Raw genomic sequence first — 25,428 nt, 5'->3', positions numbered from 1 at the left:
AGGGAAATGCTCTCACTGTATTATTGTTTGGGCCCATCTTTTTTTTTTTTTTTTTTTTTTGCTTTTTAGGTCACACCTGGCGATGCACAGGGTTACTCCTGGTCTGCACTCAGGAATTACCCCTGGCGGTGCTCAGGGGACCATATGGGATGCTGGGAATCGAACCCGGGTCGGCTGCATGCAAGGCAAACGCCCCACCTGCTGTGCTAATTACTCCAGCCCCTGGGCCCACCTTTTATATATATATATACATATATATATATATGTGTGTGTGTGTATATATAAATATTATATATATAGAAATATATAATTTTATTTTGGGTTTTGGACCTCACCCGGCAGTGCTCAGGGTTAATTCCACTTCTGTTCTTGAGGGTCATTCCCAGCATGCTTGGGGGCCAGGCAGTGCCAGAGGTCTGGGTCAGGGGACCAGAGTGATAGTATAGCAAGTAGGGCATTTGCCTCGCATGAGGCAGACCTGGCTTCAATTCCCGGCATCCCATATGGTCCTTCATGCCTGCCAGGAGTGACCCTGAGAGTAGAGCTAGATGTAAGCCCTTGAGCACCACCAGGTATGATTCTCCGCTGCCCCTCCCCCCACATTTTTTTTTTTTTCTGTTTTTGGGTCACACCCGGCGTTGCACAGGGGTTACTCCTGGCTCATGCACTCAGGAATTACTCCTGGCAGTGCTCGGAGGACCATATGGGATGCTGGGAATAGAACCCGGGTCGGCCGCGTGCAAGGCCAATGCCCTGCCCATGGTGTTATTGCTCCAGCCCCTCCCCAAGAAAAGTCTTTAAAAAATGGTGTCAATGAAAGGATGGGTGTTTGAGCATTGTACAACTGAGACATAAGCCTGAGAACTTTGTAACTTTCCACATGGTGATTCAATAAAATAAATTAAAAAAAATAAAGAAATATATTGCAAGCAGCACAAAAAAAAAATGGCGTCAGGTGTAAGCACCTTAAACTGTACTCTGTCCAGCCGTTGTCTGGGGGCCACACCTGCCGATGCTCAGGGCTTACTCCCGGCTCTGCCCTCAGGCATCACTCCTGAAGATGCTCAATGGACCATACAGGGTGGGACTGAACATACGTGGGCCTCATGCAAGGCGGGCACCTCACTGAGTCCTGCAGACTCCCTAGAGAACAGTGAGGCGCTGGATCCTGGCACCACCACCCCCAAATCAGGGAAGGGCCCAATTTTTCCCTACCTGGCATTCCTTTATTCTGAATTGTTTGTTCTTTGGGCCACTCCTGGCAGTTCTCGGGTCTTACTCTGGCTCTGCACCCAGGGATCACGCCTGGCAGGCTTGGGGTACCATACGTGGTGCCAGGTATCAAACTCAGGTCAGCTGCATACCAGGCAGGCACCTTACCCCCTGTACTAGAGCTCTGGCTCCGGCCTGACAGTCCCAAGACACCTTTTTTTTCTCCCTAAGATTTTTCTAGCATGGGGGCCAGAGTGATCCTGGAGCACTGAGCCAGAAGTCAGCCCTCAGCACCACTGGGTGTTCAGAACAAAAATGAACAAATGAAATGAAGAAAGTTTTGGGGTCGGAGGCAGGTAGGGTGTTTGCCTTGCACGTGGTGGACCCAGGTTCCTGGCATCCCATACAGTCCCCCAGGCCTGCCAGGAGTGATCCCTGAGTGCAGAAGCAGGAGGAAGCCCTGGGCACCACCCAGAGTGGCCCCAACACAAACAAAACCAAAAAAAATGAATAAACGTTTGAAAATCCTAAGGGTCCGGTGAGATGGCTTAAGGGGCTGAGTGTGGGGGTTCTAAGAGAGGAGCCCCCAGATTCAGTGCTAGGGATCCACTGCGGTGCCCTCCCCTTGCCCCCAGACCCCGTCCCCTTTTGTCTGCTGTGTAAAAGGTCAGAGAAGGGGTGTGTCTTGGAGATACCTGGGACCCTCGAAAAAGCGGGTGAAATCCTGTGGGTTCAGAGGGTCAAGCAAGGGGATATGTCACCCGAGGCAAAACTCTCAGCTCTGCCCAGCGTGGGCCAGAACCACCCAGATGGCGCTGCAGCGTGAGCCCTGGCTTCAAGGGGCCCCAGTTTTAGAGGGGTGGTGACGGAGGGTGGGGGCGGAGAGAGCGCAAACGCCCCACGGTTCCCAGTACAAAGGTGAGAGAAAACAATGCTTGGATCCCGCGGGAGGGCTTCACATGGAACAAAATACGATTGTTTTCCCCCAGGGGCGCGGGTGGGGGGGTACTCGGGGGTGCTCAGTTCCAGTCTGAAGGGGGCAGGAACTCTGGGCTGGCGGACGGGGCGGTTGGCAGAGCCAGGAGGGGTCTCACCTTTCTAACACTGTCCTTCCCCCTAAGGGCGGTTGCACAATCCCACCCACCCCGACCTTGTGACGGAGCCGCACACCCGCAGGGCAGCGACCCACGGAGGGCGCAGGCTGGGTCACTGCAGAATTCCGGCAACCTGCAAGGTCCTGCGGCGGACGGCGATCGCCTTAGGGGGGACGAGGCGGGCGCAGAGAATCAGGACTTTTGTTTGCTTTTTTGGGGTCACACCCAGCGATGCTCAGCTCTGGGGTTCCTCCTGGCTCTGCACTCAGGCGGTAACTCCTGGCGGTGCTCGGGGGACCATACGGGATGCTGGGAATCGAACCCGGGTCGGCCGCGAGCAAGGCAAACGCCGTACACACTGTGCTATCGCTCGGGCCCAAGAGAATGAGGACGTTGGGGGTCTTGAGAATGAGACTTTGCAGGAAGGGCGCCGCGAGACTGTCCCGGCGCGGACCGGACGGGGCAGAGGGGCGCGCCCGCCGCAACCGCTTCCGCCAGCCCCGAGCGGGCGGGGTCGCTTCCCCTCCGCGGCCGGCGGCGGGGCGGGGCCAAGCGGCAGGCTCCACCCCCGGCCCCGGCTTGGCTCAGGCTCCACCCACACGGGGGCGGGGCTTCCCAGAGGCTCCGGGCGAGACCACTCGGGGCGCGGGGGGTCGGCCCTCCCCCGCCGCCGCCGATGGGCGAGTCAGCAGCGCCGCGCAACCGCCGTCGCTTCCGGTCCGAGGTCGCGGCGCCGGAAGTCCCCGGCCGCGGGCGGAGGTGAGAGCGGCGGTCCGGGCGGGGGTCGCCGGGGGGTCGGCGCGGGGGGCTCCAGGAGGGGGCGTGGGGGCCGGCCGCCGTGGTGGGCGGGGCGCGGCGCAGGCGCGGGCGAAGGCCGGGCCGGCGGGGCGCGGGTGGGCTGGTCCCCCGCGGGCTCCGGTCGGGGGGTGCGACCGCAGAGTGCGCCCCGGGGCGCGGCGCGGGGTCCAGGACTGGGCGCGGGCCGGGCGGGCTGTGGACCGCGGTCATGCCGGGGGGGGGGGGGGGACGCTGTCGCTGATGCAGGGACAGGCGCCGCCAGGGCTCAGCGCCGCGGGCACGGCCGGGCTCGGCGCGCGGGGCGCGGGTGGGCTTCGGGGACGCGGTGGGGGCTGCCCCGGCACGACGCCCCGGGAGACAAAGGGAGCGGGTGGGCATGCTGCCCACGGGAGATGCGCGGCGGTCAGTTCCGTCTCTGGTCCCGGGGAAGCCGCCCGAGCAGGCAGAGGCAGGGAGGCGGTGACAGGTACCGGGATGGTTTCTCCTTTCTCTGGTGTGCCGGGGTCTGGGCGGAGGGGTGCTCAGGACGGAGCTTGGGTGCCCGCCTGCACACCTCGAGCTGCCTGCAGGCGTCTAGTGCCTCTCCCGGCCGGGCCCCCCCGTCTGCCGGTGCCGGGGAGCGGGGGTCCCTCTGCGCGATGCACGCTGTGCCTTGGAGATGTCCCTACATCACCCCTGTCCTCTCTGTGCCCTGCACCACGTGCGCCCTGCCTGGGGATTCAGACCCTCCCTACGCGACCCCCTGAGCTCCCTGAGCAGCCCTGGAGCACCTGCCCCCGAGTGGGCTGTGGTGCAGAGAGGCAAGAGGGAGCCATTTCTCGTGCAACTGACGAATCCGGGTCCCGGGCCCCGCGTGGCGAGCAGTGCCAGGGAACCCGAGAGGCTATTGGAGTTTGGAGGGGGAGTACGCCCGGCTCTGTGCTGGAGGGTCACTTGGCGTGGGGCTACACCGTGAGTGCCCAGGATGGAACTGACATTGGGCACACACAGCGCAGCCTTCCCCTGCCATGTCCCCCCCACCCTCTGTGCGTGGGGGTTGGTTGGTGTTTGGAGGGGGACTGAATGGTGGTCTTGCAGATTCAACGCCCGGGCTTCAGCCCTTTGAGGGGGCTCCCAACCCCTGTTTCATCTTTTTTGGATTTTTGTTTTGTTGTGTGTGTGTGTGTGCGCTTGCTTGCAGGAAGGGGGTGACCAGCGCTTCCTTTATGCCTGGATTGAGTTGGTCCTACCTCCAGTTCGGGCCACGGCGCCTTCCCCCTGTGCCTTGGCTGGGCTTCTCCCGGTGTTCTGCTCTCTCGCTCCTTCCAGAAGCCCTCGCCTGCGTGCATGTGTGTGTGTTCTGCAGCTCCCCCTCCTGCGTACATGCCTGTGTGTCCTACATCTCTGCCCCTCGTGCACGTGCGTGTTCTGCATTTCTCTCCCTGCACGTGCGTGTTCTGCATCTCCATGTGCACGTGTGTGTCACGAACTGCATCTCCGTCCCTGTTCACGGGCGGGCATCTGCCTCTGCAGCCCTGGGTTTTGCTCACACTTTGTTTCTTCCTGCCCTGCCGCCCCCTCAGAGCCGCATTTGGGAGGTTACTTTGTTCTCGTGGGTTTCTGGAAGCTCCGGGTGTTCCCGTGGATGAGCCCCCGCCCCCCCAGCCCACATTCTGCTCCCTTGATCTTTTACTTCATGTCCGATGAGGCCCCCCGGAGACCAACCGGAAGGGGATGAGAAGCCTTCCTTGGCCTTCCAGCCAGCTGCAGACTTCAGCTGCCGTCTCGGGCAGCCCTTGGTCACCGGCCTTCTTCCTTGGGGTGCTCCCTGCTCTGTGCTCGAGGAGCAGGTGCTGCCAGACCTCCCCCGCGTGAGGCTGCGCCCCGCCTTCCCAAGCTGTGTTCCTGTGGGGACACTGGCTTCTGGCTCCCAGATGCTTCGCCTGTGGGGTGCCCGGCACGGAGCCCAGGGCCCGCACACACCACCTCACTCATCCCCGGTCCCTAGAGCCGCGGCACACGTTCCTCCACACTGCCCACTCCTGTCGGGTCAGGCCTGGCGGGGCCTTGCCTTGTGTCCTGCTTTCGGTCGCGTCATTGATACCTGCAGGGCCAGAGAGAGAGAGAGAGTACAGCCCAGGTTTGGTTCCCAGCACCCCGTAGGGTCCCCTGAGCCCTACCCGGAGGGCAGAGCCGGAAGACGGTGTGGCCCCCAGGAAAGCAAGCGCTGCAGGACCGGGCAGAGACGGGCTAGGGCTGGTTCGCCTTGTACGTAGCCAACCCCGGTTCCATCCCAGCACCACATGGTCCCCCCAAGCACTGCCGAGTTGCTTCTGAGCACCGCTGGGTGTGGCCCAACGTCAAAACCAGCAGAGGGGCAGGAGTGGCAGTACAATGGGAGGGCGTTTGCCTTGCATCCGGCTGACCGGGGCTTGATCTGTGGCATCCCTTATGGTCCCCTGAGCACAGCCAGGAGTAATTCCCGCAGAGACAAGAGTAACCCCTGAGCATCACTGGGTGTGACCCCAAAAGGAAAAAAAAAAAAACAGCGGAGAGTAGAAGTAGTAGCTGCACCCTGGGGTGCTGCCTTTCCTGGCACTGGCTGGAGTATAAAGAACTCTCTAGAAGGGAAGCCGGCCAGCATTCCCGGATGCTTGGCCAGGGGCACCTTGCAGTGGCTGGGTCTCGTGCACTTCCTGTAGGGGGGGGCTCTTGTCTTTGTGCTCCCAGGTGGGGTGGGGGTTGCAGGACCTGGCACGGCTGAGCCCGTGCTGCCTGCTCTGACCTTGGGAGGGTCCCTCATCCGAAGGCCTGTCTGCAGGCAGGCACGAGTCGCTTGCCCACTTGTGAACGGCATCGGCCCTCAGGGGCCTTTCAGGGGTCTTGGTGGGACAGGGCCTGGGCCCCGGAAGCTGGGAGTGTCCCGAATGCAGGCCCGGGCCCCCTTAGGGCCCCCTGCCTTCGGAAGAGTGGACGTGCCCCAGTGCGGCTACTGGAGGGACTCTCTCTTCCAGCCCCCTCACAGCCCATGGCTCCCCCAGATCCAGCCCATGGTGCCGCTGCCCGGCCCTGCCACCCACGCTTCGGTGCCAGCCCTTGGGCTTCGTGGCAGATCACACTGCGACAGAGGCAGAGCTGGGTGCGGCAGGCCAGGAGGCCGTCGGCCGGGACAGGAAGTGGTGTGGACAGCGCTGGGGCTGTCCTGCACGGAGGGCTCGGGGTTGCCGGGCGCCCCGCAGGCCTTTGGGGCAAGCCGGAGGGTGGGCCGGCTCCCTGCGCCCCTGTGAGACGGCCCTGGTGCCACCGGCGGCAGGGAGGTGCCTGCTGGGAGGAATCCAGGGGATCGGGTGGCACGTGGCGTCCGTCTTACTGTCAGCACCTAAGCCGGTGGGCCCTGGGGTGGGGGGAGGGCAACGACCCCACACCGAGCAGAGGGTCTGCCTGCACGCGGGCAGCTGGTCCCTGCCATCTCGTGTGGTCTCCACACCCTGCCTGGGCACTGCCAGGAGTGACTGCCGAGCCTCACTGGGTGTGTCCCCAAAACCAGTGGGGCTGGTTGGCGAGAGCCTCGCTTGCCCTGTCAACTCGGAGCACTGGACACTGAGTCAGCCCCCTGGAGGGCAGAGTGGTGCTGCACAGAACCCCCCCAGCTGGGCTGCTCACGACCCCTCTGCAGCCTCTGACAACTGAGCTGGTTGTGCAGAGCCGGCCTGTCCCCCAGAGAGACCCCTGCATCCTCCCAGGGGTCCGGCAGTAGGGGCGCAGTGGATAGTGTCCTCAGGCAGGGCGCTGCGGCAGGGGACGATGAGGGTTCGAGGAGCCCGCTGCACCTGTCTCCGGGGCTCCAGGTGAGGCGGCCATGGAGCAGTGCGCCAGCGTGGAGCGCGAGGTGGACAAGGTGCTGCAGAAGTTCCTGAGCTACGGGCAGCACTGCGAGCGGAGCCTGGAGGAGCTGCTGCAGCACGTGGGCCGGCTGCGCGCCGAGCTGGCGGGGGCAGGTGAGGGGGCGGCTGTCCGGCGCGGCCCGGCCAGGGTGGGCTCCAGCTGCAGGCTGGGCGCGGGGCAGGAGTCGGGGCGGCCCCCCGGGCTCCTCCCCAGGGTTTCGCAGCACAGATGTGAGGACGTTGGGACAGACCCCGGGCCACCTCAAGGTGGAGGTCAATGTTCCTGTGGCCGTTGTCTGTTGCTGCTTCATTGGCTCGGGGCTCTGCCTGGCAGTGCCCAGGGGTCACTCTGCAGGGCGGGCAGGGACCCCGTGGGGTGATGGGATGATGGACGAAACCGCCCTTTCTCCCGACTCCTTCCTTTAGCCTTGCCCTCAGATGCGTGGGCCCCCCGGCAGCAGGTACGCCTGACAGCCTCTCCCGCCAGCGAGGCGCCTCCTCTGGCCTTTGGGAAAATTTTATTTCCTACAATTTTTGGGGGTGGGTGGGGCAGGTGGATGCCCCTTCAGCGGTGCTCAGCGCTCTGCTCAGGGCTCGTTCCTGCTGATGCTTCGTGCTGCTGCTGCTCAGAGCCGGGCCCCTGTGCTCCCTCCAGCCGGGGGCCTGGCCGAGTCTTGCCCGTGGAAGTCCTGTTCCCTCCTGGTGGTGAGCACCGCTGAGGGGGCCCACTTCTCTCCCCCACAAAAAAACCCCAGCAGACGTTGTGGGCCCTGGCCCAGGAGCGGGCTTTCCTGGGGGCTGCAGGCGGGCTGTGCCCTCTGAGCCCTGGCTCAGCCCGCGTCCCTACAGCCCTGCAGGGGACGCCCCTTTCGGCCACCCTGTCCCTGGTGATGGCGCAGTGCTGCCAGAAGATCAAGGACACGGTGCAGAGGCTGGCCTCCGACCACAAGGACATCCACAGCAGCGTGTCCCGCGTGGGCAAGGCCATCGACAGGGTGAGCTGGGCGCACTGTGGGGGGGAGGGTCCCCCGGCCCTCGATGGGTCACCGGACACGTCTCCCGCCCACCCCGGCAGAACTTCGACTCTGAGATCTGCGGCGTGGTGTCGGGCGCCGTGTGGGACTCGCGGGAGCAGCAGCAGCGGGTCCTGCAGACGGCCATCGTGGAGCACCTGTACCGGCAGGGCATGCTGGGCGTGGCCGAGGAGCTGTGCCAGGTGGGCCTGGTGGGGCAGGAAGACGGCCACCCCCAGTGGTGCTCCTGGCTCAGTGCTCCAGGGTCCCCCCAGACAGGGCCCAGGGCAGGCGCCACCATTCTCTGTCCCCTGCCCGGGGAGCCTGGAAGCACGTCGCTGAGTTTTCTCCCGTCATCTGGGAGAAGCAGAGTCTGGGCCCTGAGCTGGGCCCTTTCCAGACGTGCAGGGACAGAGGCACAAGCCAGACCCTGTGACTGGCTCCAGGATCCCTCCTGGCAGTGCTCACGGGACCCCGTGGGACGCTGGGGATGGGGCCCGGCTCGGCTGCCAGCAGGGCGAGTGCTTGACCCGCTGTCCTGTCTCTCTGGCCCTGTGGCTTTTCCTTTTTCCGTGTTCACGCCACATCTGGAGATGTTGGGGCTGCTCCCCACGTAATGCTCAGGAGCCATTCCTGGGGTGCTGAGGGGGAGTGTGCGTCCCCAGGCCTGGTCCGGGCCCCTCGAGTGCAGTAGCTGAGACAGCCACACTGCTGATGCGTGCCCGGTGCCCTGCTGCTGGGCGTGGTGCTGGAGGTCAGACCCAGGCCTTACCCCGCCCCCGGCAGCCACTGTCCTTGCAGGGGCTCTGAGTTCAGTCCGTGTGCGGGAGGGGTGTGACCTGGGAAATGACATCTCAACTCTTTGGGTGTGAGCCCCCCGGGGGTGCCCGTGCGATGGAGTTCGCTTGCACACGCCCAATCCAGGGTCCAATCCCCAGCATCCCATACGGCCCCCTGAGCACTGCCATGTGTGATTCCTGAGTACAGGCCTGGAGTTAAGCCCTGAGCACAGCCGGGTGGGGCTCGGGGGAGGGGAGCAGCAGGGGGCCAGCCCTGCACCACGTGGTCACCACGAGCCGTGAGCCAGGAGTGGCCTCTGGATGCCCGGGGTGCCCCACTCCTCAGGCGAAAGGCCTGAGCGGTGCCGTGCCCCCCCCACCCCACAGGAGTCCACGCTGGACGTGGACCTGGGCTTCAAGCAGCCCTTCCTGGAGCTCAACCGGATCCTGGAGGCGCTGCACGAGCAGGACCTGGGGCCGGCCCTGGAGTGAGTTGGCCTGAGGGCCGGGGGTGCCCAGTGAGGGACGGGGCTTCTCCGCCCGCGCGCCCCTCATCAGCCGTCCCCTAGGTGGGCCATCTCCCACCGGCAGCGCCTGCTGGAGCTCAACAGCTCCCTGGAGTTCAAGCTGCACCGCCTGCACTTCATCCGCCTGCTGGCCGGTGGCCCCGAGAAGCAGCCCGAGGCCCTGAGCTACGCCCGCCACTTCCAGCCCTTCGCCCGGCTGCACCAGCGGGGTACGGCCGGGCCGGCTGGGCAGTGCGGGCAGGCACCCCCCGGAGCCCCGCCCTCCCGACCCCCGCGAGCTCCCCGTGCACCATCCCACAGAGATCCAGGTGATGATGGGCAGCCTGGTGTACCTGCGCCTGGGCCTGGAGAGGTCGCCCTACTGCCACCTGCTGGACAGCAGCCACTGGGCCGACATCTGCGACACCTTCACGCGGGACGCCTGCTCCCTGCTGGGGCTCTCCGTGGAGTCGCCCCTCAGCGTCAGGTACCGGGGCTGGCCGTGTTTCCAGGGCGGGGGAGGGGCTGCCTCACACAGGAACAAGCTGGGAGCTTCAGGCTCACCCCGCGGTGCTCAGGGCCGACTCGGGCACCCCTGTGGAGCCTGGGGTGGAACCCAGGTGGCTGTGCGCAAGGCCAGGGCCTGCCCCCTGCGTAATCTGGGCCCTCTCCAAGCGAGGCGCTCTCGGGGTGCTGTGATGAGACTCGAGCCCGGGAGGCCCCGGGGCGGATGGGCCCGCGCTGGAGGGGAGGGTCTCCCCCACGGCGCCCCCCTCTGCCCCCCCAGCTTCGCGTCGGGCTGCGTGGCGCTGCCTGTGCTCATGAACATCAAGGCGGTGATCGAGCAGCGGCAGTGCACGGGCGTGTGGAGCCACAAGGATGAGCTGCCGGTGAGGCCGTGGGGCGGGGAGTGGCGGGAGGACGTGCCCCCTGGCGGGCCCTCACTCAGGACCCCCACCCCCCCAGATTGAGATCGAACTGGGCATGAAGTGCTGGTACCACTCGGTGTTCGCCTGCCCCATCCTGCGCCAGCAGACGTCCGACGCCAACCCCCCCATCAAGCTCATCTGCGGCCACGTCATCTCGCGAGACGCCCTCAACAAGCTCATCAACGGCGGGAAGTGTGTGCCCGGCAGCTGGGACGGGCAGGGGGGCGGGGTGCCCTGCTGGCCGCCAGCGCTGAGCCCACCTTCCCCCCCGCAGGCTTAAGTGCCCCTACTGCCCCATGGAGCAGAACCCAGCAGATGGGAAACGCATCATCTTCTGACTCCTGCTGGCCCCTGGGACTGTGCCAGGACCAGCCTGGCCCTGCCTGGGGCCCTGCAGCACTCGGGCCCGGGCGTCGCTCAGGACGACCAGCCCAGGAGACCAGGCGGCAGCCACCTGGCCCTCATAGGGCGCAAGGCGCCCCCACGGGCCCCTGGTGGCATCTGCTCTGTGTCCCCCGCCAGTACCCCCATGCAGAACTGACTGACACGCAGAGAGGCCTTCCCCATCCGCCGCCCGCGGAGTCCCACGGGGCCCGCTGAGGTGGCGGGGGGCTGCCTCCCTGGCACCACGTGCACGGAAGAGGTGGCCTGAGCACGGCCACTGGTTTCGGGTGTGGCCCCCAAATACACCTCCAGACTCAGCACCGTTCTTAGCGTTTACTGCCCCCCCGCACCCTAGCCGGGGGCTGCATTCACTGAAGCCCCCGAGTCGGTCCGTCACAGGGCCGAGGGCAGAGCCTGCACCTCCCCCAGGCACTCGTCATAAGCCTCCTGGTACTCCTCGTGGGGCTTGATCATGATCACGCACGTGGGCCGCTTGGAGCCGGCGGCAGCGCCCAGGTCCTGCAGGGGAGAGAGCGGCTGTAGGTGTGTGGGAACCCCGCTCTGAGGACTGGGCGCGTGTGGTGGAGGGAACCCCACTCTGAGGGCCCCCGAACATATCCTGGCCCTGCGATGTTTCCCGGCAACCCTCCCGGGGGCAGTGGCAGACCCCGGGCCCAAGCCCCGCCTCCAGCCAGGAGGCAGCCAAGGCCACATCCCAGGCACTGGGGGCGCTGCGACACGCCCCTCCGTGTTCTAGCTGCTGTGAGCCCCGGCCAGCAGGGCAGGAACCTGGGGCCGAGGTGGACCAGGTCCCGCCCCCCCCCCCAGTGGGCCACGCCCTCCCCACACCCTCACCGTCTTGGAGGGGATGTAGACGTAGGGCAGGTTGCGGTCCTCACACATAACCGGCAGGTGGCAGTAGACCTCGATGGGCAGCGTGTCCCCGGCCAGCACCATGATCCTGTGGGGACAGTGGAGGCACTCTCAAGGGGGCCGCAGGCAGAGCAGCCCACCCTGGGTGTGTTCAGGAGACCCCGGACACCGCTCAGGGGACCCTGCAGCACCGCGCCAGCCTTCGTGTAATATAACCAGCAGCCTGCGACCCCCAGGGGTGCTCAGGGCTTAGTCCTGGCTCTGAACGCCAGGGGCCATGCAGAATGCCTGGGCTCCAACCAGGGCTGACCACATGCAAGGCAAGTGCCCTACCCACTGACCCTCCCTGGCCCTCTTTTATTCTTTTTTGGTTTTTTTGGCTATACTTGGCGGTGCTCAGGGGTCACCCCTGGAGGGCTCCAGGGACCCAGTGGGAATGGAACCTGGGTTGGCCCCTTCTCATAGGGTGGAGGAGCCCCTGGTGCTGGTACGAGACCACGTGGTTTGGGATCAAACCTGGCCACCCCCTTCCCGCCCCTCCCGCCTCTAAGTGGCACTTCTGGGCTGGGGGGCGGGGGGCCGTCTCCCAGCCTCCATATACATGTCTATTTGCCTCTGATCTGGCACCAGGTAAGTGCCAGCAAGTGTGTCAGGGGAACGTGCTAACCACCACAGGAACCAGCCAGCGCCATCACGTGGGACTGGGGGCGTCAGGCTCCAGCAGGTGGCCCGGGAACACAGATGTCGGGTGGCACCTCGGAGGAAAGAGGTGTTAGGGCCAGAGAGATGGGTCAGAGGCCAGGGCCCTACTGTGCGCCCCTCACCCGGCACCTCACCCAGGCAGGAGGGCAACCCGGAAACGAAAGAGATGGAGCTGGGGATGCGACAGGGACAGAGCAGGCTAGCGGGGTGCAGCCGTCCTGAGGGGCACGCCAGGCAGGCAGGGAGGCGGGAGGCTCTCGGCAGTCACTGTCCTCTCCCCAGAAGGCCTGTGGTGTGGAGAGCGCGGACTGCGGCCCTGTCCAGCGGCAGCCTCGGGACACTAAGGGGCTACAGCGGCCAGAGGACAGCAGGGAGGCCCGTGGAGCCCAGGTCTGTCCAAGGCACCCCTCCCGCGGAAATCATCATGTCGGTGACTTGATCCAGTGCCCCCATCACCAGTGGAGGCAGGCGCCTTGCTGGCCACCACAGCCCCCCCCTCAGTCTGCAAGGCTGTTCTCATCGGATCTTTCCCACCAACCCAGGAACACTTTCAGTCTTTTAGGGCCAAACCTGGAGGTTCTCAGGGGTCACTTCCAGGACAGCGGGGGATCAAAGCCTCACACACAAAGTGGGCACACCGGCCCTTTGAGCCACTCCCTGGCTCCCAATTTTTTTTTGGGGGGGGGCACCCATACCATGGCGCCCAGTTTACTCCAGCTCTGCTCAGGGACCACACGTAATACCAGAGTCCAATTCCGGTATCTCAACATCCCCCCCGTACTACCTGGGCCCCCAATTTTTGTTTTTGGGCCAGTCCCAGTGGTGCTCAGGGGTCACTCCTGGTGGGGCTTGGGGGATGCCATGGATTGAACCAAGGTCACCAGGTACAAAGGCAACTGTGTTCACCGACTGAACTCTCTGGTCCTGGACCCCAAATTTGAAGGCATGAACATAATTATGTCTCTCCCTGGCTCGACCCCTCCAATCTCCGGGAGCACAAAGCCCACATTTACCACCCCCCTCACAGAGCTCCCCTGAAGTTTGCCTCTCACTACCCCCTCCCGCCCTGGAAGGACCCTACCAGACAGCAGGAGGTCCTGGGGCCTGCCACACCCCAGCCTTGGTCTCCAGGCCTTTCCCCGTCTGGGTCCTGCACCTGGGTCAGAGTTCCCTACAGCATCGTATTATTTACCCGGAGACTCTGGCAGGGAGTCTGACACCTGCACAGAAAGGCGGTGAGATTGAAACCTGCCCGCCAAGAATTTAAGTCTGGGGGTGCAAGCAACAGCACAGCGGGAAGGGTGTATGCCTTGCATGCAGCCAACCCAGTTCAGTCCCTGGCATCCCATACCGTTCCCTAAACCCTGCCAGGAGTGAGCCCTGCGCACCACTGGGTGTGTCCCCAAAACTCAAGCTTAAATCTGGCCAGAGTGGGAGAAACGGGAAAAGGAAAACACAAGCTCATGCCCCATAAACGGCAGGAGCAGCACAGAAAAACCCAGTATCACAGCCCGAAGACAAATGCCCTTCCGTATGCGCCAACAGACGGAGTTCACTAGTACACACAGCCGGGGTTCATCCTAACAGGTGAGCAGAACCGGAGCATCGTTACCCCCACCGCGGGGGGCCACTCTCCCCGGGGTGTCGCGGGCAATTCCAAGGGAATTGTTCCAGGGAATTCCCTCCTCTCTGCATGAGGCGGGTCGGCGCTTCTCCTGCCTTCAGCCGTGCGATCCCTAAACAAGACCTCCAACAATGCCAAATCCTCGGGCCACTCCCGTGTCTGATAAGGGTTAGATCCCGCACACCGCGGGGGTCCCCCAAGCACCGCCAAAAGTAAGCGCAGGACACAGGCGGGATACGGCCCCCCAGCCCCCAAAACAAACGCATGATACGGCGAAAGTGGATTCTTACCCTTTTTCACCTTTGTTGAGAAATTTCTGCACCTCCTTCACTCCACGCCGGATCTGCTTCTGCTTCACGGCTGCAAGGACGGAGGGATCAGCGCAAAGGGATGGGGATGGGGGTCCCCGCCGCGCCCCGCGCCACCTTTTTATTTTTTGTTTTGTTTTGTTTTTTGGGTCACACCTGGCAATGCACAGGGGTTACTCCTGGCTCATGCACTCAGGAATTACCCCTGGCGATGCTCGGGGGACCACATGGGATGCTGGGACTCGAACCAGGGCCGGCAGCGTGCAAGGCAAACGCCCTCTCCGCCGCGCTATCGCTCCAGCCGCACCCCCCCCGCCCCCTCCCGCCCTCCCCCACCTTTCTTGATGCATTTGTAGAGCTTCCGCGTGAGGCGGCGCGAGGCCAGGGGCTGCGCGATAGGGTTCAGGTTCACCAGCAGCTCGTGGTACGTGCGCTCCCCGCTGTTGGCCTCCACCGGGGTCTCCGGCGCGTCCGGGTCGGGCTTGATCTTGGTCATCGCCGCGGCCGCCGCCAAGGAGCTCCGGGAGCCGCGAGGCACGAGGCCCGCGCGGGGAGCCACTTCCGGGTCGCTGCGCGCGGAGCGGAGGCGGCCGGACGCCTCGTCCAATTGGGAAGGGAGTTTCCGGGTTTAGCCAATCGTTGATGCTTGGCTCCATGATGACGTCATATGGTGGGCGGGGTCTCTTCGGCGTTGCCGGGCCACTCCCACGGCTGGAGGGCGGGGCTGAGGCCCCGGGTTCCGCTCCCGTTCGAAGGGGCGTGGCCTAGAAGGCGGGGCTTGAGGGCGTGGCCGCGATTTAACTTGGGGGCCGCACTCCCTGCGCATAAAGTATCCCTGCGGGCCGCGAGGGAGGCTGGGACGTGGGCTCCCGTTGTGACAGAAGAGAAATCGCTGCATCTGGAATCGTCGCAGCTTTTTCAGGCTCTGTATTCAGGGATCCCCCCTGGTGGGCCCAGGGGAACCTATGGGTGCTGGCAACTGAACCCAGGTTGGCTGCAGATCACCTAGAGTGCCGTCCCCCCAGTGCACGGAGGTTCTGAACTGGTCTTGAGGAGAGGTGGGGTCTGCCTTCAGCGCCAGATTTCTTTCTAGCCCAGATTCTCATACTGGCTCTCTCCTACATGGACCAGAAGATCCCCTAGGTGGAAGCACCCGCCAGTTAGCGGGACTTTGAGAGTGTAAAGGGAGCCGCGACCAGACGCGTGGAAGAAGGAAGTGAGCAAGGAATCTTCCTGCCTTTATTTGTAGCTTACTGCATTTTCTGAGGTCCCTGTGCTGACCACCAGGCTCTTTCCCCTCGTCCCCCTTGATCCGTTGTAGCTGTAAGGCGATGACTCTAGTGCTCAACCTGTTTCGTGAGGTTGGATCTCAGTGCTAGCTTCTGGCTGGGGGACAGACTTGGGTTCTTCTGGACTCTGCTCAGGGGTCACTCCTGGGAGGCGCTCTGGGGATTTTATAGGTCGCTATAAATTTTATAGGTTCTACAGATTTTATAGGATCAAACCCGGGTCAGCTGCACGCAGGATACCCCAATACCTCCAGAAGGGCCTTTGAGAGGCATGTCTGACGGCTCTGGGCTTAGTTTTGTATTGTGTTATTATTTCTGACTCACGCTGTGTTACTCAGGACTTATTTGCGACTCTCACTGAGTGATCTCTGTTGGCGGGGCTCAGGGGACCTTTGGGGTGCCAGGGATCAAACCAGGTTTGGCTGCGTTCTTGGCAAGTGCCTTACCTCCTCTACTAGGGCTCCGGTTTTATTTTGAATTTTAGCTGAACTCCTTGGAAACTGCAGGCTGTGCTAGTAGCCCAAAGGCCTTGGGTTCTTGGTGCTTCCTTTGCCCCGAAGGATTGTTTTTATTTTCTGCCTGAGAAAGATTATTGACTCTTCCTGCCTTGGTGGCTATGAATTGTAAACAATATCACTGCCTCATCTAAGGGGCACACTAGATTTGTGGACAAGAGAGTGATGGAGTTTTGTTTGTTTGTTTGTTTGTTTGTTTTTTGGGTCACACCCGGCGATGCACAGGGGTTCCTCCTGGCTCTGCACTCAGGATTGGCCATACTCAGTGGACCATATGGGATGCTGGGAATGGAATGCATGTGTGTGTGTGTGTGTGTGTGTGTGTGTGTGTGTGTGTGTGTGTGTGTGTATGAGACAAACGCCCTACCTGCTGTGCTGCTGTGCTATCACTCCAGCCCCAGAGAGTGATGGAGTTTTAAGGTGGTTTTAAGTGGAGATTCTCCCGATGACTGGTGAGGGGAAGCTGAACAATCCTCAATGAAGATTCCCTAGCAGGGGGCCAGGCAGTAGTACAGAGCGTAGGTGCTTGCCTGGTCTGCAGCCAACCTGGGTTCAGTTGCCAGCACCCCACAGGGTCCCCTGGGCCCACCAGGGGTGATCCCTGAGTACAGAGCCTGAAAGAGCTGCGACTATTCCAGGTGCAGAGATTTCTCTTCTGTCACAGAGGGACCCATTCTTATTTTTATTTTATTGGGGGGTGGGAACGTTGTCCACACCCCTCTGTGCTCAGGGCTCACTCCTGGAGTGCTGGGGTCCAGCCGCGATGCCGAGCCTGCAGAGGACGAGCCCCAACCCTGCATGATCTCTTCAGCCCCACAGTCTTATTTTCACTTATCTGGTTTTGGGTGCCTGGGCCACAGCTGGCGGCGATTCTCAGGGGCTGCAACTGGCATGGCTGAGTGCTCAGGTCACTTCTGATGTCGCTTGGGGAACCATCCATGCAGTACCAGAAATCTAACTCTGACCTCCTGGCTGCAAAGCCTGCAGTCAGCTCATTTAACTCGAATTCTAAGGTCCAGATACTTCATTTTTTTTCTTTTTTGGGGGTGGGGGAGGGGAGTGGTGACATACCCTTGATGCTCAGGGGTTGCTCCTGGCTCTGTAGACAGGAAATTACTCCTGGAGATGCTCCAAGGAACCCTACAGGATACCAGGGATCGAACCTGGCTGGGTTGCATGCAAGCAAGGCAAGCACCCTACCCACTGTACTGTCTGTCCAGCCCTGTCTCTGCTTTTTTTTTTTTTTTTTTGCTTTTTTGGGTCACACCCGGTGATGCACAGGGGTTACTCCTGGCTCATGCACTCAGGAATTACTCCTGGCGGTGCTCAGGGGACCATATGGGATGCTGGGAATTGAACCCGGCTCGGCCGCATGCAAGGCAAATGCCCTCCCCGCTGTGCTATCGCTCCAGCCCCCTATCTCTGCTTTTTGGGGGAAAGAGGGTAGAAGTTTCGGGGAGTTCCCCCCAGAAGTTTCAGAGCAAGCCTCCCTGCTGCGTTCTAGGATGCAACAGGGCTCAAAGAATCTAGAGCTAGGAAAGCACCTGGGAAAATTTGCACCTGGTGGAAAGGGGATTGTCCGAGGTACAGAAAAGGCCTGCCTGGGCTGGGTGGCCACGGTCTGGAGGTGGGCTTCAGGCCGTGGGCAACCCCAGTGCCACGGTGGTCATGCCAGCAGTGTGGGGTGGGCGGTGCCGGAAGTGCAGTGAGGGGGCGTGATGCCAGGCATCCCGGGAGGCACCTAGGTAGGTTTTGGTGGGCGGGTGGGGTTGGAGCAGCCGAGGGGACGGAGGGATGAAAGGCTCCAGCTCTGGAAAATGGCTGCGGGTGGTTGAGCCACACCTGGCGTTGCTCAGGGACTATTCCTGGCGATACTTAGCGAACTGACTGTGTGCGGTGCCAGGGACTGAACCAGGGCCTGTGGTGTGCAGAGCAAATGCCTTACCTCCTGAACTATCTCTCTGGCCTTTCACCTGCTTTTTTCTTTTTTTTGCTTTTTCGGTCACAATTGGCAATGCTCAGGGGTTACTCCTGGCTCTGCACTCAGGACTTACTCCTGGTTATGCTTAGGAGATATATGGAATGCTGGGTACCAGACCCCACTCAGCCGTGTGCAAGGCAAACGTCCTACCTGTACTATTGCTACAGCTCACACCCGCTTCTTTTATTTATTTATTTATTTATTTATTTATTTTGCTTTTTTGGGTCACACCTGGCAATGTGCAGGGGTTACTCCTGCACTCAGGAATCACCCCTGGCAGTGCTCAGGGGACCATATGGGATGCTGGGAATCGAACCCGGGTTGGCCGCGTGCCAGGCAAACGCCTACCCTCTGTGTCATTGCTCCAGCCCCCACACATGCTTTATTTATTTATTTATTTATTTATTTTGCTGTTTTGGGTCACACCCGGCGATGCGCAGGGGTTACTCCTGCACTCAGGAATCAGCCCTGGCGGTGCTCAGGGGACCATATGGGATGCTGGGAATCGAACCCGGGTTGGTCGCGTGCAAGGCAAATGCCCTACCCGCTGTGCTACTGCTCCAGCCCCCACACCTGCTTCTTTTAATCTTATTGCTAGGGATTTATTAGTCTTTCATTGTAGCATTTTGTTGTTGTTTCTGGGCCACACTTGGCTATACTCAGGTCGTGCTCCTGGCTCTGAACTCAGGAATCACTCCTGGAGGGCTCCGGGGAAACGGGATGCTAGGGTTTGAACCTGGGCCGGCAGATGCAAGGCAAGCATCCCACCCACCGTACTATCTCTCAGGTCCCTTAGTGTGTGTGTGTGTGTGTGTGTGTGTGTGTGTGTGTGTGTGAGCGCATGTGTGTGTGTGTGTGCGCGCGCTCGCAGGTCACAAGTGCATGCTTGTGTGTGTGGGCATGTATCTGTCATTGTGTGTTGCTACACCCGTTGGTGCTTGAGGGGTACCGGGGTAGATCCCTGCAGTGCTCCGAGGATCCAACATGGTGCTGCAACATAAAAAGCTGCCACCTGCTCGGCCCTCACAGGGGTTGTGTTTTGTTTTGTGGGTTCACATCGTGTGTTTGTGTTGCCCGGCACTGCTGGGTCCCAGGATGAGATAACTCACCACACCCCTTGTGTTGAGAGAGGTGTACGTTGCAGCGGGACCCCCAAGAGTGGGGTGTGGGATCTGTGTGACTCTCATCAGGAGAAATGGAGGCCAGAGGGGGGGCGTACTCAAAGAGCGGCTGGACCAGGGCTGGAATTTGATGTGGAGGGAGCAAATGAGGATACGGAGATTGAAGGGTTTTTGCTTTTTCTTTTTGGTTTTGTTTAGGGCTTGAGTGCTCAGGGTTTACTCCTGGCTCTGTGCTCAGGGATCCCTCCTGGTGGTCTTCAGGGGAACCCATCAGGTGCCAGGGTCGAACCTGGTTTGCCTACATGCAAAGGTACCTCCTATTTCTCCGACCCTTGAACTTTTTTGTTTAGGCGGGGATGGGGCGGACGTGGGGAACAGGCGAGGGGACCGAGGCACACAGAGGAAGAGTGGGGGCCAGAGAGATAGCTCGTCAGATTGGCGCGCATCATGCACGCAGGAGGCCTGTGTTCAAGTCCTGTACCGCGGGGCCTCCCGAGCATAAAGCTGGGGTCACCCACTCCCACCCCCAAGGTCACGGGCGGCCGGGGTGAGGAAGGGAGGGGGCCCGGGAGAGCGGCCAGCCCAGATGAGGCCCCGCAGAACTTGGGGCAGGCCAACTGGGCCGAGGCCACGCCCCTTCCAGAGCGCTCGCCCCATTGATTGGCTGATGGTGGAGTCCACTAGCCCAATGAGCTGCAGCTTCCAATAAGAAACCTGGGAGGGCTGGAGCGATGGCACAGCGGGTAGGGCGTTTGCCTTGCACGCAGCCGACCCGGGTTCGATTCCCAGCATCCCATATGGTCCCCCGAGCACAAGAGTAATTCCTGAGTGCAGAGCCAGGAGGAACCCCTGTGCATCGCCCGGTGTGACCCAAAAAGAAAAAAACAAATCCCTAGCTCGGGGTAGGAGAGATGGAGGAGGTGTGGAAGGAGGGAGGAGGGATTTGGGGGTTCTGAGTACCAAGGCCGCAGCACTCTTTAATGAGTCTAGACTGAATGTTTGGACCCCGTTTGAACTGGTATTAGTAGGGGGGAGGTGATCAGAATGATGGGGGGCTACGGGGGGCTTGTGTGATGCGGGAGGAGAAAGAGGGTCACTCTCCCAATCTGACTCCGCCACCCGGGACCCAGGGTTATGGGTCTGGTCTGGTCTCGCAGAAAAGTTCCAGAGTAGACCAGCAGTGAAGTAACAGATTCTATTGGAAGTTTTTGACGCTGAGAAGGGAAGGAAAGGGAGAGAGAGGAATGCCCTCAAGGGAGAATGGGGTCTTCTCTAAGGGCGGAGAGAGCCCCCACACACACCCCAGCATTAGACAGGAAAGTAACAGCTCCAGAGGGGAGATGTGGGTGACACATGTACTGGGGCAACACACGTGCTCAGCCATGTGGGTGCAAGCAGCATGTGGGCTCAGGCAGCATATACGCGCCCTCCCTTTGCTCAAGGTGGCTTTTATAGGGTTTTTCCAAGCCACCCCCATGTGAGGCTTTCTAGCTAGGTAAGAGTCCATGGCTTGGGAACAGAAAAAAAAAAAAAGAGTCCGTGGCTAGGGTTGTTGCTGAGTGGGTAGAGTCGGGAGTGGTCTTCTTTGAAACTCCTTTTCTTTTTCTTTTTTTTTTCTTTTTGGGTCACACCTGGCGATGCTCGGGGGTTACTCCTGGCTCTGCACTCAGGAATCACTCCTGGCAGTGCTCAGAGGACCATATGGGATGCGGGGAATCGAACCTGGGTCGGCTGCATGCAAGGCAAATGCCCTACCTGCTGTGCTATTGCTCCAGCCCCAGAAACGCCTTTTCTCAATCTTTGTTGCTGCTGGATCTTCTCTTGGGAGGTGGGTCCAGCCTCCCCTGGTCTGAGCTAGCTGAGGGTTAATCTGATGGAAGGAACTGAGGGTTCTCAAGTAATTCCCCCAGAGCTCTTTCTGTACAGAGGTGCCCAGTCTCCTCAGGGTCGGCGGTTGGAGAAGGTCTTATCACGTCTTGCTTTCTGTATCCACAAGGTGGGTCAGACTTAGAACTGTTGGCTTTACTACTTCCCAGAAATTTAATCACCGTGTGTGTGTGTGTGTGTGAGTGTGTGTGTGTGTGTGTGTGTGTTGGGGGTGCCTTCCCTTATCTACCTGCTTACTTCAAGAACATAAAAGGGGGCCGGGGGTGGTTCGTGGTGATTAAGATTGCTTTATCCGTGTCAGGAACTCCGAATGAGCTGGGGAGCGGGGGAGATCAAAGGGCTGGAATTCGTGTCTTGCAAGGGGGAGCCCCAAGTTCTGTCCATGCATGCCGCAGGCCCCCTTCCAACCCCAGATCTCCTTGTAGGGCGTGGCCCACGAAAATGCCCTCTCAGGCAACCAGGAAGACACCCACCTACTACTTGAACTTGGGGTTTGCTGTCTGCAGTCCCACAGAGCTCAGAGCTCTTGTTTCTAGGCCCCCCCTTTTCTTTTTGGCTTTTTGGGTCACACCCAGTGATGCACAGGGATTACTTCTGGTCCTGCACTCAGGAATTACTCCTGGCGGTGCTCGGGGGACCACATGGGATACTGGTAATCAAACCCAGGTCAGCCTCATGCAGGGCAAACGCCCTCCCCGCTGTGCTATCTCTCCAGCCCCTCTAGGCCCTTCTTTCATTTTCTTTCCCTCCCCCCCTTTCTTTTTTCTTTCTCTTTTGGCCCACACCTGGCTGTGCTCAAGGCATACTCTGCACTCAGGGATCACTCCTGGTAGTGCTAGGGTGACCGTATACAGTGCCGGAGATCAGCCCTGTGTCAGCCGTGTGCCAGGCATACGCCCTCCACACTGCACCACCCTCCTTGCTTCCTCCCCCCACGAGGTACTGAGCAAGGAGGGGTGCCATGTGGCTTTGGAGACCAAACCTGGGCTCCTGCATTCATAGCACTTTCCAGCCTGGTGAGGTCTCTGCCTCTGTCTCTCTTTCTCTCTCTTTGGTGTAGCAGCCCAGAGAGAACCCCCCCCTTGTCTGACCTTTGGTTTCTTCCTGTAGAGCTGGGGGTGTCGTAGCGGTTGGACCTGACCTTCCACTCCATCCTCCTCTTGAGCAGAGGCAGGGGGCCAGGTGCGCCCCCTAGAGGCGAGCTCTAGAGTACTGGAATGTGTGTGTGTGTGTGTGTGTGTGTGTGTGTGTGTGTGTGTGTGTGTGTGTGAGTGCTGTTTCTCTTTCTCTCCAGTTCTCGGCCTACCAGGTGTGGGCAGGAGCCCCCATCTGCTCCTCCTGATACTTTTCTCCTGCCAGCTGCGTGCCCATGACGAGGCCTCCACAGGAGGCCCAAATGCTGGATTCCCAAGCGTCCTGGTGGCGAAGATGCTTCCAAGCCTGGACCCACCCATGCCAACCTCGGCACTGTCAGTCTGCACCAAACCGCCTCACCTTGCCCCTGCACCTATGGGGAATGGCCACCAGCAGGGCGCCAGAATTGACAATGCAGGCGGCAGTGATAAAAAGGCACATTCACTGGGAGGGGTGAGAGAGGAGGGTCCACCCAGGGGCCGAACAGAGGAGAGATTTTTGGCAGCTTAGGGGCTGATTCGGGAGCAAGGTGACTATTGGACATGCAGAGGTCCAGTGGCTATGAGGACAATTTTGTTTTCAGTTTTGGTTTTTGGGCCACACCCAATGTTGATCAGGACTGACTCCTGGCTCTGTGCTCAGGCTGTGCGTGTTGGCCCCTGTGTGGTGCTGGGGATGGAACCCAGGTTGGCTATATGCAAGGCGCTTGTCCTGCTGACCGCCCTATCAGTCTGGCCCTAATGGAGAGGTGTGTTGTTTGTTTGTTTTGGGGTCACCCAGGGATGCTCAGGGGTTACTCCTGGCTCTACACTCAGGAATCCCTCCTGCCGGTGCTTGGGAGACCATTTGCGATGCTGGGGATCAAACTTGAGCTGGTCATGTGCAAAGCAATTGTCCTGCCTACTGTACTATCTCTCCGGCCCCTGAAGGAGAGTTTTGATGAAGGCTCAAGGTTCAGAATCAGGGGCTGGAGTGATAGTACATCAGGTAAGGTGCCTGCTTTGTATGCGACCGGCCCGAGTTTGATTTCCAGCATCCCACATAGTCAGAGCACCACCAGGAGTGTTTCCTGAGTTAGAGCCACAAGTAACCACTGAGCACCACTGAATATGGCCCCAAAACAAAAAGATTCAGAATCAGGTTCCTGCATGCTCAAGGTCTAGCGACGGCTGGAGGGACTGACAGATGAATCGTGGCTGGACACCAAGGCTGGAGGAAGTGTCCCCCCCCTTCTGGCCACCCCTGACTCTGGCAGGTGCTCAAACCATTAGGAAAGGAAACCCACCCCCTCTTCCCTTCCCCTGCCGGTCTGTTGTGCAGACCGGGGCACACACCAGCTTCATGGTGCCCCGTCTGTGCTCGCTGGGCCCACATCCTACCACTGGTGCTTGCACTCATGGGCAGGAAAGTGCTGGTGGTAGCATCATAGATCTGATCACAGACGTGCACGTGTGCAGCTCTGGGCGCCCAGCTCAGGGCTTCCTGCTGGTAAGGTGGGTGTTGAAGCCACCAAGATGTCGCCCGGTCTACCCAAGTGGCCCTTTTAGGAGGCTCTGCTGCCGCTCAGACTTGGCCCCATGTGGCCGGCTGCGGTGGGGGTCCTGAGTCTGTCCTGTCCTCAAGGCCTAGTGCCTGGACCCTTTTAGACAGCGAGAGACCAGGGAGCTGGGGGCGAGCACAGTGGGGCAGGTGCTTGCCTTACACAGAGCCGACCCAGATTTGCTTCCTGGCACCCCAGAGGGTCCCCAAGCCCTGCCAGAAGTGATCTAACCTGAGCACAGAGCCAAGAACAGAGCCAGCCCCTAGAACAGAGCCAGGAGTAAACCCTGAGCACTGTTGGGTTGTAGCTCTCCTGAAACAAATTAGATCTGTAGGCTGGGCATGGGGTCACATTTGAAAGCACATGCCTGGCCTGGACAAGGCCCTGTTTGGGATCCCCAACACCACATGCCCTCCAGATATGCTTCTGATGCTGGGAGTCACCTCAGGTAACTCCTGAACTCTGTTGGCTGTGACCCCTATTTAAAAAAAAAAAAAAAGGCCAGGGCTGGAGCAATAGCACAGTGGGTAGGGCATTTGCCCTGCACGCGGCCGACCCGGGTTCGATTCCCAGCATCCCATATGGTCCCCTGAGCACCGCCAGGAATAATTCCTGAGTGCAGAGCTAGGAGTAACCCCTGAGCATCTCTGGGTGTGACCCAAAAAGAAAAAAAAAAAAAAAGGCCAGAGAAATAGTACAACAGGGAGGACATTTCCCTGCTGACCCGGGTTCAATATCTGGCATCCCATATGGTCCCCTGAGCACTGCAAAGACTAATTCCTGAGAGCAGAGCCAGGAGTAACCCTTGAGCATTGCCATGTGTGGGACCCCCCCCACACCCAGACACACATCAAAAAAAAAAAAAAGTTGGTCTGGAGAGAGGGAGAGATAGCTCAGCGGGGAAGATATTGGCCTGGCATGCAGCTAACTCTTAGGTTTGTTTGTTTGTTTGTTTGTTTGTTTGTTTGTTTGTTTTTCGGGTCACACCCAGCAGTGCTCAGGGGTTACTCCTGGCTCTGCACTCAGGAATTACTACTTGGTGGTGCTCGGGTGACTATATGGGATGCTGGGGATTGAACCTGGGTCATCCACAAACGCCCTCCCCGCTGTAATATCACTCCAGCCCCATCACTCGACTTAAGTTTGATCCCTGGCCTGCTTAGCATCCCTTAAGCCCTACCAGGAGTGGTCTCTGAGCACAGTACTGGGAGTGAGCCCTGAGCACTGCTGGGTGTAACCCAAAAACGACAAAGGAAAGAAAAAGGCTCTAGGTCAGGGCCAGAGAGATAGAACGGGGTGAAGGTTAGTTGATCTTGCATGTGACTGAAACCAGTTCCACCCAGAACAGTGCCTGAGTCTGCCCAGGGGTGCTCCCCTCTCTGCCCCTCAACTCCAGAAAAAAAAATCAGGCTCTAGACTTACGGATTTGAGGCCCATCTTTTTTTTTTTTTTAATTTTATTTTTATGAAGTAGTTCACAGTAGTTCATTACAGATAATATTCAAACACCAGTCCCACCACTGGGCACCTTCCCACCCCCATAAGAGGGAAGAGTGTGAAGATTGTTGTACTTCATCCTGGAGCCATTGAAGCCCTTATATAAGAGATTACAAGCATGTATGTTAAAACCTAACAAATGTGTGCTTCTTTTGGTACATCAGTGGGCTAGAGTATAAGAGGTCATGAGTCCGCACCTGTGGCTGCATTCCAGGACATTCTGTGTCGCTCTCTTCCGGGAGTTTTATTTGGATACTGGATCTTGGCCATTGATGAGATTATATAGTTCGGGTAGGGGGTGGGGGGGGCAGTGGGGCAATTTGTGGGTGTGGCTGCCAAGCTACTGCCAATCTGGGGAGCTGGGGGGAGGAGACCCAGTC

At 60.3% G+C, this 25,428-nt stretch overlaps 2 protein-coding genes across 3 annotated transcripts; one reads left to right on the top strand and one right to left on the bottom strand.

Moving 5' to 3' along the window:
• The first annotated feature begins 2,934 nt into the window (after positions 1-2,934).
• RMND5B (required for meiotic nuclear division 5 homolog B) lies at positions 2,935-10,896 on the top strand. 2 transcript variants are annotated; one of them, XM_055124252.1, is made up of 10 exons: positions 2,935-3,065; positions 6,932-7,081; positions 7,817-7,962; positions 8,043-8,183; positions 9,147-9,247; positions 9,329-9,495; positions 9,587-9,752; positions 10,053-10,155; positions 10,232-10,386; positions 10,469-10,896. In XM_055124252.1, exons 2-10 carry the CDS (start codon positions 6,943-6,945, stop codon positions 10,530-10,532), a joined length of 1,182 nt encoding a protein of 393 aa, XP_054980227.1. In that variant the 5' UTR covers positions 2,935-3,065; positions 6,932-6,942; the 3' UTR covers positions 10,533-10,896. The 2 variants fall into 2 exon arrangements, with proteins under 2 accessions (XP_054980227.1, XP_054980226.1); XM_055124251.1 differs by lacking the exon at positions 2,935-3,065 and adding an exon at positions 3,430-3,570.
• Position 10,897: 1 nt separating this feature from the next.
• Positions 10,898-14,667, bottom strand: NHP2 (NHP2 ribonucleoprotein). Its single transcript, XM_004615342.2, has 4 exons — positions 14,422-14,667; positions 14,068-14,137; positions 11,434-11,539; positions 10,898-11,097 (listed from the first exon to the last, which is right to left on the bottom strand). Exons 1-4 carry the CDS (start codon positions 14,579-14,581, stop codon positions 10,972-10,974), a joined length of 462 nt encoding a protein of 153 aa, XP_004615399.1. The 5' UTR covers positions 14,582-14,667; the 3' UTR covers positions 10,898-10,971.
• Between the last annotated feature and the right edge of the window lie 10,761 nt (positions 14,668-25,428).

The sequence above is a fragment of the Sorex araneus genome, chromosome 2 (genome assembly GCF_027595985.1).
Source record: "Sorex araneus isolate mSorAra2 chromosome 2, mSorAra2.pri, whole genome shotgun sequence".
Taxonomy (NCBI): domain Eukaryota; kingdom Metazoa; phylum Chordata; class Mammalia; order Eulipotyphla; family Soricidae; genus Sorex; species Sorex araneus.
The sequence above is the reverse complement of the archived record's forward strand: the minus strand, read 5'-3'. Positions and strand labels throughout refer to the sequence as shown.